At 38.3% G+C, this 12,305-nt stretch overlaps 1 protein-coding gene across 12 annotated transcripts in view; it reads left to right on the top strand.

Moving 5' to 3' along the window:
• The window catches only part of celf1 (cugbp, Elav-like family member 1), a 33,945-nt gene that overhangs the window by 11,189 nt on the left and 10,451 nt on the right, over nt 1-12,305 (top strand). For 8 of the 12 annotated variants that reach the window (XR_013203662.1, XR_013203661.1, XM_077228981.1 and 5 more), the window contains exons 3-9: nt 4,825-4,947; nt 8,802-8,989; nt 9,278-9,360; nt 9,574-9,622; nt 9,999-10,133; nt 10,924-11,003; nt 11,393-11,554. Coding sequence is in view for 10 of the 12 variants with exons in the window: in XM_077228981.1 (XP_077085096.1) it covers nt 4,844-4,947; nt 8,802-8,989; nt 9,278-9,360; nt 9,574-9,622; nt 9,999-10,133; nt 10,924-11,003; nt 11,393-11,554 (801 nt within the window). In the remaining 2 variants the exon portion in view is untranslated. The remainder of the gene's footprint in view (nt 1-4,824; nt 4,948-8,801; nt 8,990-9,277; nt 9,361-9,573; nt 9,623-9,998; nt 10,134-10,923; nt 11,004-11,392; nt 11,555-12,305) is intronic. The other 4 variants (XM_077228989.1, XM_077228986.1, XM_077228987.1 and 1 more) reach the window with 1 other exon arrangement.

The following is a 12,305-nucleotide window of genomic DNA, read 5'->3' as shown; positions in this document are numbered from 1 at the left end:
TTAAAAAATGTTAATCTGTATTAAAATAAACTAAGTAATAATGAAAGCAGCAAAAAGGATTACAGCGCACATCCATTGTTTTAACTATGCCTGATCTAAGGTGAACTTATAAGGAATTTCAGAGTATTGTGTAATATCTGTGTATTTTATCTAAAGCTTTTCACATTCTGTTGCACTTCACTGTGTAAATTACAAAATTACTGTAAACATTAATGGCACCTTTTATATATTTCCTATTTTAATCATTCCTCTGTAATCGTTAATAACTGTTTATTTTTGTGCGTTATATAGATAGGCTATTATAAAACATTTATTCCAATAAAGTAGTTTGAAGTTAAACCAACTACATACAGTACATTGTCAATCTCTGTCTCTCATATGCATACCAACTCAAAAAAACAAACTTATAATAGTGATAACCTTTATTTCAAAACAAAGAGGATAATTGTGTAAAAGAAATGTTCACAGATAATTACATGCATATCTGTACATCAACACACACGCACGCACACGCGCACACACACACACACACACACACACACACACCTTGTCTATAGCCCTCAACCTCCTTATCGGAGTAAAATCCACGCAGGATTCCCCTTCTGCCATCACCAACATACCCAGGTGGGCAGTCCTTGTATATTGCAGTGCAAGCACAGAGTCAACGAGTATGGCACCCGTAACTCTTTCTTATATTGTCTGGAAAATGCACTCCAGTTCACAACACCTAAAATTAAATACAGAACAAACAATATTGAATCATTTTGAAGAAAGGCATTAACATGGTACAGAGTCATACAAGGAACAGACAAGACAAACTTTAGGTTGGCTGGAAATTTGAAATAGTTTTAAAAGCTTCAGTTTGAAGTTCAAAGTAGTTTTCAAGCTGAAAGTTTTGAAGGCAATACAGTCTATCAGACACAGACAGACAGATAGACATGACAGATAGGCAGATAGAGATAGATGGATAGACAGATGGATAGATAGGAAGAACAGACAGATAGATGGATAGATTGCACAGACAGCACAGTGACAACACTGTAAAACTCCCTTGGTTTGTAGACCCAGGTCTCACAGAATGGACAGTGATATTTATCACAACATGAGCTGCATTGATTTATTTTAACGCTTTCACCTTTTTTAAGGACACTAACATGCATCTAGAAAAGAACATCAACAATCAAGTTAAGGTTTGCTTTATTCTATTTCTGACATTTACAGGGTTTCTGCCAGTCACATGAAGGTCAATGTAAGATTTCCTTTAACACCTTTTTAAGAGTAAGGAAAATTTCTTGAATAAATTGAAGGGAACTCAATGCATTAATATTCTCTCTTAATGATAAAAAACTAAGGAGAATCACAATGAGTTTTATTTTAGCAAAATATAATGTTCAACTCATTACTTTTTAATTCATTTTACCACAAATGTATTTAACATAACTTACAGTCCATACACTACATTCAGGAATGTAACTTTTACAGTATGATCTGATACTGAGGAACAACATTTCTTTTGCAATGCATGCAACAATCAACTACATGACTTCATTAATTTAAGTCTTTTTTGAAGACCTCTTTCAAGCCTTAATCTATTTAAAGGCGAATTAAGACTTTTGCATATCATTTTAAGACTCGCTGAAACCCAATGTCATTTTGAATGCTAACATGTATCATAAAACATGTCATAACTTTTTTTTAAATCTAAAACGAATGACGCGCTCTATGGCATTTCTTACAATTAAAAGCCGTTAACACAAAAACGGAGGCTTTGTAATTCTCTATGCAGGAAAAGCCCACGTTAAAATTAAACTTACTTTTTATGTTCAAATACAGCAAAACATATTGCTTTCCTGTAGCCCAAACAGTAGAGTGCTGGGGGTTGCATGGCATGGGTTCGATTCCCAGGGAAATAAGAACTGATAAGAATTTAAAATGTGTACCTTGAAATGTAATGTAAGCCTGCCAGATGTATAAATGTATATGTAATATCACGGTTTTTAAATTTATTTACAATGATTGAAATTCGTTTTACACATTATCGTAGCTCATATTGAATATCGCATTATTTAACGAGTTATCACATTTTTCTTCAATATCATGCAGCCCTAACAATGGCCTACTGTTGAAAAATGATGATGAGAAAAAATGATTGAAAATAATATTACAAGTTGGATGCGCTTTTCCCTTGTCGACAACGCTGAAACATGGGCAACTAAAGTGCCAAGAAATTACAAATTTCTATTACAGTGGTGTTCTCATTATTATGTTATGTACATGTCAGATCAGCACCTCTTGCACTTAACTGTTTTTTCATTTTCAAAGTAATTCAGGCGTTGCACTTTATTTTGCCGGTCCGGACGGCTGCTGTCCTAATGCTAACCAATCAGACCTCAGGAAATGGCTGCAACATGCTGCATTTTATAGTTGTTTCATATACTTTGCTTTCTTTTTTACATAATGCGAAATCATGAGCTTGTGAATCTTCCAGTATGTGTGTGGTTTTCAGGACAAACTGAATTAATGGAGGGTTAATGCACCAACGGCTGATTTTTATACCTGATCGATTTCTTTCTCTAAGCTGCTTTGGATCTTGGCAAAGATGCTTTCTGTATTTTTGATGTGACGTCTAATACCCTGCACATCACAGAAATCAAATATGCACTCAAGGTAGTGAAGTGAACCCGGACAACTTCATTCGAATCATTTAGACACTCTTTTTTGCTATTCTATTTCCAATAGAATTGTAGCCGTTTTAATTTCTGCCATGAAGTAACCTTCGGTTTTGGACCGTGAGGGAGCTGTCCATGTTGGTCGGCAGTTTATGACCCTTGGCATTCTGAACGGCTGGCGTGGGGTGTGCTCTGATCAGGATGTAGTAGAACAAGTTGTTATTTTTGTAGTCCTACAGAGAGGAACAGGGTGGAGGTAGTGCCATATACTGATGGGAGGTTTGTAACTGTCCATCTATACCCCTTTCTCTGATCAGTCAGCTGTGTGTGTGTTGTATTCTCAGCTGCTGGGTCGTTCCAGATGCTTCGATATTACTCCATTTGTCCACAGTGCTCTCTGTCTGTGCCGGTGTTCGAGAGGGAGTTTGTTGTTAGATGAACTGTGCAGACCATATGCTCTGCCCCTCCACCTCCAGCCCAAAGGCCTGTAACACTGCCTTACATAGACAGTCCATGAATAAGCCACACAGTCACTCAGCAGTCATTAAAACATGGTGTGGTCTTAGAGCATTCTCACTTCTCTCCCATGGTCAGAAGCCACATCACAGCTGCATGGCATGAGTTTCCCAAAGGGAAGATAAATTATTGATGTGTACAGTGTTGAGAATCAGGCTGCTTTCCAAAAGTTGCAGCGCTACTAGTTGTAATTTGGAAGCTTTACCGTAGTTCAGAAATAGTGTGGCCTTTGTTATCAAGGTAGTTTTTATTTCCCTCTAAATGTTACATTTGCTGTTTTTAAAGGCTGGAATACACTACACAACTTTTGCCCAGATTTACAGTCTGGACAAGTTGATGCTATTTAATGAAAGTCATAGTCAGTCTCAGGGATGCTAACGATTAATCAACGATCGCATCCACAAACAGGAGTTACACATTCTGACTAGCACGCATCTGAGGCGGAATTGAAGTTGTAGGCCTTTAGTCGTTATATTTGATTATTAAATAAGTAATTTAATGAAATGGTCAATCATATTGACTCATCTTACAATCCTACTAGCCCTTTATTTAGACTAAAAACCCCTCTCATACATTTGGTGAGAAACATGGCGTTTTAAGCAGCATTTGCACATCTTGTCAATGTTATGCTGTTAGCTATATGCCACTGCAGTAGACACATAATGCAATATTAAGGCTAACGATTAATCGATTCATTGATCATTAATTTAAATGACGATCGATCATGGGAATTTGTTTAAATTGACTTCCCTAGTCAGTCTACAGTTTTGAGTTGACAGATTTCACAGAAAAGAGTGTAGTGTATGATGTTCACAGACTTGAGCTGATTTTAGGACACATTGTTTTCATTTGTCATGTGTCTCCTAGCAACAAAGCATGTGTTTCTGTGCAAGTTTGTTCTGTTCTGAATTAGTGTGATCCTTCAGTCATTTAGTATGATGCCCAGTAATTTCCCAAAAAAATTGGTTCATACACATTAAAAAGAAGGTTGACCCAAAAATGAAAATTCTGTCTGTCATTGTGGTCTGGTTGTTTCACCATGATAGTGATCCTATGCAATATTCTATGTTTATATTATAAACACTGATATTATGTTACTGATATATCAGTTGTATTTACTTCGACCACAGATCTGATATGTGAATCATTTTTTGCTACTGGTTGGGTATGTAAGACTTTATATTTTGTTTCTCAGCAGCGTAATTTTGCACATTGCTGTTACAGTCATATACTCTCTCTTTTCAGTAGGCCTAACTCTCTTTGTTAAAAGTAAATTTAATATATACCACGAGCTGAACATCTGGTTTGGTCTGAGCTTGTAGACCATTTCTTTCCCCTTTTTAACGTGACAAACCTTTGTGTTTGAGCCTCTACAAACTGATTACCTCCAATGAAATTGACAACAGCTTCTTCTCAGATTATAGTCTGTCATTTACATGATTATGTTCAGATCATCCAGGAAGTGTCTTCTCACTCTCCTACATATGTGTTTTCTGTTTGCATGCAGTTTTGTGACATGAGGTTTGCATGCTGTCTATTCTGTCAGAAGACGTCTCTTTCTTTTTCCTTTCCAGTTTATGTTTACCTGTGTATGTGTGTCTGATGTGTGTGTCCTGTAATGTTTGGTGTGTTTCTGTAGCATTTAACAAAGTCACTGGATGGATAGCATCGACGCTGAAGCCCTCTACCTGACCACAGCGCAGATCGGGCAACCTCAATGCGAGCTTTCCCTTCCTGCTGTGGAAGTACCTGCCCTTGGCGGGTAAGAACACATACACTCCACATCCTTTTACCACAGGGGTGTGAGGATACCCTCCATCTACAGGTTGTCCCTCAGTGGGAAACAAGTCTTTTAAGCAGCTTCTCTTTGAAGCTGGAATGAGAAGGAAAAATAACTTGCTCTTATTTTGTCATTGCTCCTTTTTCTAAATAGTAAACATATCTGCAGTGAGCAGCCCACCAGATGTCACTGCATGACTAGCGATGATGTCATGGCCTATTTGAATATCTGAGACAGACTGTTGAGGAAGAAATAAATGCTAACATTCTGATTAATTAATGAAACATTTTTGTAAGGATGTTCTTTATTCATGCATTAATTATTTATATGCATTATTTTCTGAACGAATCAGCATTTTACAATGTTTTTTTTTTTTTTTTTGCAATCAAGGCATTTGCAATCAAGGCATTTGAATGTTATTTGTTATATACTTAATATAGGGCCATTGGTGTTTTTGTGCTAAACAAGACTAAATGGTATACCTTAGTCTGCCTGTGGCTTGTTTTGTTTGACACCTTTGACTGCAAGCTTATAGCATGAACCATGTTGCATGACCCTGAGCAGCCCGTTCCTCCCTCCCTTCCACCACCCCCACCATGCTGGAACAGTGCACCGTTCGTGGCCCGTTGCCGGAACACGATCGTGTCCTGGGGCGCTTCAGCTCGGGGATTACCAGAGAGCTGCCCGTCCCCATTCATTCCTGCCGCTCAATCACGCTTATCAGCATCAATCTGACACTTTATTTATCTGACACTGCACTCCTTTCTGCTTTGCTAAGAGAAAAACTCACAAAAAAGTCTCCCTCCATCAGCACTTTCCTTTGTGGAAGCAGGGGTGCAGTTTTTAGTGGCCCGTCGGGCCCGTCCTAATCCTCAGTCCCAGCCCAGTTACCAGAGCGGCCTGTGTTTGTCATCCAGCACAGTGCCGAGCCTCATCGTTGTCTCTCTTTGTTTTGTTGGGTCTGATCAGCCTCCATGAGGTATACATTTCCCTTTCTCGCTCAGCTGTTCCCATGTTACTTATCACGACTTCTGAACCTTGAGAGACGTTGTATAGACGGATAGTTGCTGTGGCTGTTCAAGTGTAAACAAGTGCTTTTTTGTGGATTTTGTCAGTGTTCATTTGAGACTTACTGATTGGTGAAGTGCTGAAGAAAATGGCTTCCTTTAAGCTGGATTTTCTTCCTGAGATGATGGTGGACCATTGCAGTTTGACTTCCAACCCAGTGTGAGTAAAGACTTTACTGTTCAGCTTGGCGTAACTTGATTTGGGTTTCACTCTAATATCTTAAGTTCTCCTTTTTTTGATAGACACTATTAAAGGTGGAATATTTTTTTAACTACAGAGACTGTTTAATTTTATTAATTAGTGTGGTTGGTCAAATCTGAGTGATTTACTGGTTTGCTTATGTCTTATTCTGAGCCAGTAAATGTCAGGCAGTATTTTCAGCATTAAGAAGCTGAAAGTCAATGCCCAATGGCCGAAGGCCTGCAGTGGGTAATGCTAGTTCATGTTTACTACATAATCCTGTAGTAAATATGTTGTTGTTTTTATTATTAGTATATTCTATTCTACTGTATTTTCATATTTTATTCGCAGCCCAGTCTTAAACCTCTCCTTTAATAAAAGCCTAATTCTTTGACTGTGTATGATCTTCTAGATGTGATCTACTAGTTGGATCTGATAAAGGAAGATATTTGGACATTTTCATAATCTGCCCAGGAAAAGCAAAAAAGAGAAGTAAAAAAATCTGGAAAATCGGTTTTATATGATTGAAGCATTGTAAAAAATTATTTGTGTGAACTCGGAAATATTTCTCAAATAGTCAATGAGTTAGTCACTTACATTTTTTAAAAAGGAAAGTAAAATCCTGTTCCCTGTCTGTTACTGGATAGGATGTATGGCCCCTTATATTATTTATAGGTAAACGCAAGATTTCATTCTTTGCTGTTGGAGGATGCTAAAATAAAACATTTCAGTGTTTGTCTTATTAAAATCACAAGGGTTGTTTGTGATTCTCACTGTGAGGTTTTACAACCTCAAAGGGAACAATTTAGCCAAGAACAGGGCCAGGAACTGCTGACTGAACTAGAGCTATGGTAAATTTCCTTCTCTGCATCTCTTGCATAACAAATAACCCAAAAAGAACAGAGTTCATTGTTGATAATAGTTTTCAGATTGAAGGCTGCGTTCATATACTATTCATATTAATTTGCGGCAATGGGAAAGAGATGACTACCATCTTCTTGATTATCTCATTCCTGTTTGTCTGATTGTTCTTCCATTTCCATTTGGGTTTAGTAGTTTTTGTTGAATCGGTTAAATCTTCTGATTCTTCTCCAACATTGTGTTCTGATGTTCTGTGACTTAAGCTATTCCCAACAGTGAGGAACTGGTCAGTTCACTGGGAAATAATTTACAATCCTTAAATGTTTTTGCCCCAGTGAACACCCAATGTTCCTCTAGCCCAGATTGGATGATCTACTAGAGAGGCTGTGTTATCTGCTTGTCTGAACAAGTTCTGGTTGCTGGAAAATCGACAAAGCGGAAGGTTTTATAAGTCCTCTGATCAATAAACACCATTAATCTGGCTTTTAGCTTCTGGCTAATGCTGCTCTTTGTCAGCAGGACAATGCTGTGTTTTCGTAAAGTGATCTGTCACTCCACTGATCAGCAGCTGCTAAAGAGAGTGATGAAGCAGTGCTTCAGGCCTGTCCATGACATCACTCGTTGCTTCCCCTCATGCTCTACTCTGTCAAGCAGAAGTGTGTCAAGATGTTCTTTTAATTCATTCTCATCATCGTCTTTGATATTCATTTGTGATCTGACATTTTCCTTTCTCTTTTTAATGTCATTTTTGGTGGTTTATTGATTGAAGTCCAAATCTACATTTTAAATCCATGTTATTGTGAATCTACCCGTTTCCTTTTTTTTTCATGTTGGGCCTCGTAATATTTAATCAAAATGTCATTACTGGACCTTCAGGTGAAAACGACAGATGGATTTCTGGATACTGGATTTCTGCAATCATTTAGTCTGCTTAAACTCTGCCCCTACAAGCATGCATTCATCTGCCTCCAATTTTGAGTGCAATGCCCACATCTTCACGATCAACAACTGATGTATAGAACCAAGCCCATTTTCTCTTTTTCGATAATCTGTTACACTCACATGTTTGTCGCAATATGTAAGAAAAGATCTGTCACTGCTTCCATTTCATTAAGACTTTAAATCCAGTTAGTTATAAACTGTTAGTGCATGAGCAATTTTCAGTTATTGCTTAGCTCAGAAAATCTTGTGTAGTCATTTTAAAGCTTCAAATATGTTGCTTGAGCAGGGATTTTACTCTTGTTTGCGCTTGATGCAATGGCTGAAGATATTGCTAATAATGCCATGAATGCTTAAGGTACCATGTTTTCTGCTAGTTTTCAATTTTGTGATAGCAAATAAGAGATACACAGCTGTTGAAATAAGTACTTATTTTGCAGGCCATTTACCCATCTCAACCTGTGAACAGTAAATGCATTACATATTGGCAAAGCTGAGCAAATGGAAACTGTTATCTGCCAAATCAAGGCTTGGTCTAAAAAAAACAATCATCAACTGGTTTAATCAGCCTGACCGATCAGTCTAATAATGGTGTGCTGTTGGTAAATAAGACTTAGTTGTAATTTTGGGGTTTTCATACTTGGGCAGTGGGCACAATATGAGATTGTTGTGTGCATCCTTCCATGTGCAATATGTTTGAGTATCATCATCTGTCAGGGAGACATTGATGGCCTTGTCCTTAAGACTAGTTAAACAGACTTCGTTTTTTTTTTTTCTTTTTTCTGTAGAACCAAGAAGATGAATGGGTCTCTGGACCACCCAGACCAGCCCGACATTGATGCTATAAAGATGTTTGTGGGTCAGGTCCCCCGGACGTGGTCAGAGGATCAGCTGCGTGAGCTGTTTGAGCCCTATGGTGCAGTTTATGAAATCAATGTTCTTCGGGACAGGAGTCAGAACCCCCCACAGAGTAAAGGTACTTGACAGTCAGTACACTGCGGACTTGTACGGTCTGTTCCAAATCCTAGTGAGCACATGGCACACACACATGCATTGCTGCTTAAAAGGCTTGGCCTAAACAAGTTGTTTTATGTGGCAGTGCAATTAAGTTGCCTACTTTTTGGAACAGTCCTCATGTTGGCAATGTGCCAACAAACCCTTAAAATGCTCCTCACTAGGATTTGGAACACAGATCTAGAAATTGGTCTCAGTGGAAATGTTGTCATCTTGGACTTGGTTCATAGACCATTTATTGCATTTGCAGGTTGTTGTTTTGTCACATATTACACCCGTAAATCTGCGTTAGAAGCACAAAATGCCCTTCACAACATGAAGATTCTTCCAGGGGTGAGAAAAGGATCTACTTTTATTTCATTGTATCAATAATCCATTAATCCTTCATGTGTGTCTTCAGATTTCCGCCTTATATTTATTGCTCTTAAAAATGTATTTTCAGTACACCCAAAAGAAACTATTAAAGCTTTTCAAACAGCTGATTTCTTATGGGGGATGGGAAATGTCAGTGTTGATAAGTCATGTGAATTTTTTTTCTCTGTACAGATGCATCATCCCATACAGATGAAGCCTGCAGACAGTGAAAAAAACAATGGTGAGTGACTTGAATTTACTCAGTTACTCTCTAAATTCAGCAGAAACTTTTTTCAACATTTGATAATTTTGATAATAGGTTTTCTTGAGTTATTACTATATTAGAATGATTTCTGAAGGATCAAATGAGTAATGAAAATTCAGCTTTACCAAATTGTTGATTTGTAATAATATTTCACAATATTACTGTTTTACTGTATTTTTAATTAAATAAATGCAGCCTTAGTGAGATAAAGAGAATTCTTTCAAAACATTAGAAAATCTTACCGGCCCCAAATGTTTGAACGGTAGTGTATTGCTTGAGGAAATGTTCACAAAGACTGTTGAACAGCTGTGCAGAGGCAGTGCTGCCATAACACACTTTTCTTGTGTTTCAGCGGTAGAAGATAGAAAGCTGTTTATTGGAATGATTTCAAAGAAGTGTAATGAGAATGACATAAGGCTCATGTTTTCTCCATACGGTCAAATTGAGGAGTGCCGTATACTGAGAGGGCCTGACGGACTGAGCCGCGGTGAGAACTCTCTCAAGCGCATTTATATTGTCACTATCACCAGCCAAAGGAAATTATACACCCATCATGTGACCCGATTTTTATTTTTTTTTAAAAGAGAGAGAATCGAGGCAGTACTGTAAATGTTTTGACTTCTAGCAAATACACGCATCAATTTAACTTCGGCAGTCTTTCCTTCAGTGCACTGGTAGCACACTAATAAACATCTTCATCAGTTACTCTCTCATTTTAGTTATTTCGAGGAGGTAGTGTTTGCGTAACTAATAGTTGCAGACACAACCCATCAGAGAAAAATGAGACCTAATTGGCTCCTGTCAGCCCAAATGAAAATGGCTTCATTCATGGCAACTGATATTAGAGGTTATATAACCATAACTGCATGCAACAAATTGATAATATTTGCAGTTTGCACACTTATTCTCCTAGTTTCTAGCTGTCATTTACCTGTGGTGTAGAGAATCACTGTGATTTTAAGTTAACCAAAGTGTAACCAAGGGAACATAATGCACATTCAGGCCCACGCTACTTATTTTAAAATTAGCTTGAGTGAACTTGCTGTCCATCACCATGGTAACTGCATAAGTAATAGGCACAACCCATTTTGACTCAGCAGCCCTCGAACCGTTTTCCAAAGAGACTGGGCCTGAATCGGGCCTCTTTTTGATGAGGTTGTGTTTCTGCCTGATTGTTTCATGAGTACTTCTGTGTTTAAACCATAAACCTAAATCCATAAACTAGAAGTTGGTGTCCTTTTGTGATCATCTCTCTTTATTTTCAACTCTGTTCACAGGCTGTGCCTTCGTCACATTCACAGCGAGACAGATGGCCCAGTCTGCCATCAAATCCATGCACCAGTCACAGACCATGGAGGTTAACACGCATACACATACACTCATAAATGCCTATGCCCCAGTGCATAGTATAAAACTATATATATCTTTTCTTTTTTTTCAGGATTCTATAAATAGAACATTTAAAAGTACAGCGTTTATTTGAAACAGTTAATTTGTGAATATATTTAATTCAGCAAGGATGCAAATTGACGAAAAGTATTCATTTCTCTCTTCCAGAAGAAAAAAATCATACTGTCCCAAAATATTTGAACAGTAGTGTATTATGAAAGGCTGAGGCGGTGCTGTAACATATTAGAGTATACGCATATCTGTGACAACTTGGTTGCTTTCACTTTTTATGTTTCTAAATTCTATTCTATGCTGTATTTACTAATGCTATATTTTGATTTCTGGTCTGTCCCTTAGGGCTGCTCTTCTCCCATCGTGGTGAAGTTTGCAGACACACAGAAGGATAAGGAACAGAAACGCATCACCCAGCAGCTGCAGCAACAGATGCAGCAGCTCAACGCTGCCTCCATGTGGGGAAACCTTACAGGACTGAACTCACTGGGGCCACAGTACCTTGCAGTGAGTACACAGGACAAATCCTGTTGCATCTGAGGTCTATGCATGAAGAAACCGCGCCACTGTTTAAAACATTCAAACTGCATAAACTACACAAAGCATGTGCACAATGAAAACATTCATATTTAGTACATGAGAGCTGGTCTTTGCTCCATCTAGGGCTGTCACAATATCAGGATTGCAATAAATGATTATCATGGCCAAAATACTTCACAGTACCTAGTCCCTCCAGAAAAACACGATTATAAGATCGCTGAATTCAATGAATAATCAGCCAAAGTCCGCATTTTCATGCGGGGGCAGCATTTTTTCAAATACGCCGCACTTTCGCCGCATAAATTGCCGATTTCCGTGCAAAATATGCGGGGCTTGCATGATTTCATAATCCTCGCATTTTCGTTGCAAAAAAGTCACATATATCTTAGCAGAAAGTTGAAAATGTTGCGTTTGCTTCACACAAGAGCAGCCATTTCCCCCTGTTTCCATGGGAACGTTATGAAGTGGCACAATTACGCGACGGGATAGCTCACAGCTGAAGTTATTGCAGAGGCCAGACAGACTCACGGAGGCGATTGGCATCTCACAACTCGCTCTTTATTCCCAAATCGAACTCGTATAACTGTCTGTCACACGTTCTACGGTCACATCGTTTCTTAATAAACAAAATAAGATAAAAGAAGTAGCATCATACCGAAATTAACCGCACACATGGGGTGTTCGAGGCGCACATACAATATAACACTGCAGACAGTTC

Source organism: Siphateles boraxobius, unplaced genomic scaffold, assembly GCF_051911475.1.
Source record: "Siphateles boraxobius isolate OS27281-9 unplaced genomic scaffold, OSU_SipBor_1 130, whole genome shotgun sequence".
Taxonomy (NCBI): domain Eukaryota; kingdom Metazoa; phylum Chordata; class Actinopteri; order Cypriniformes; family Leuciscidae; genus Siphateles; species Siphateles boraxobius.
Note: the sequence above shows the minus strand (reverse complement) of the source record. Positions and strands in the feature narration are given on the sequence as shown.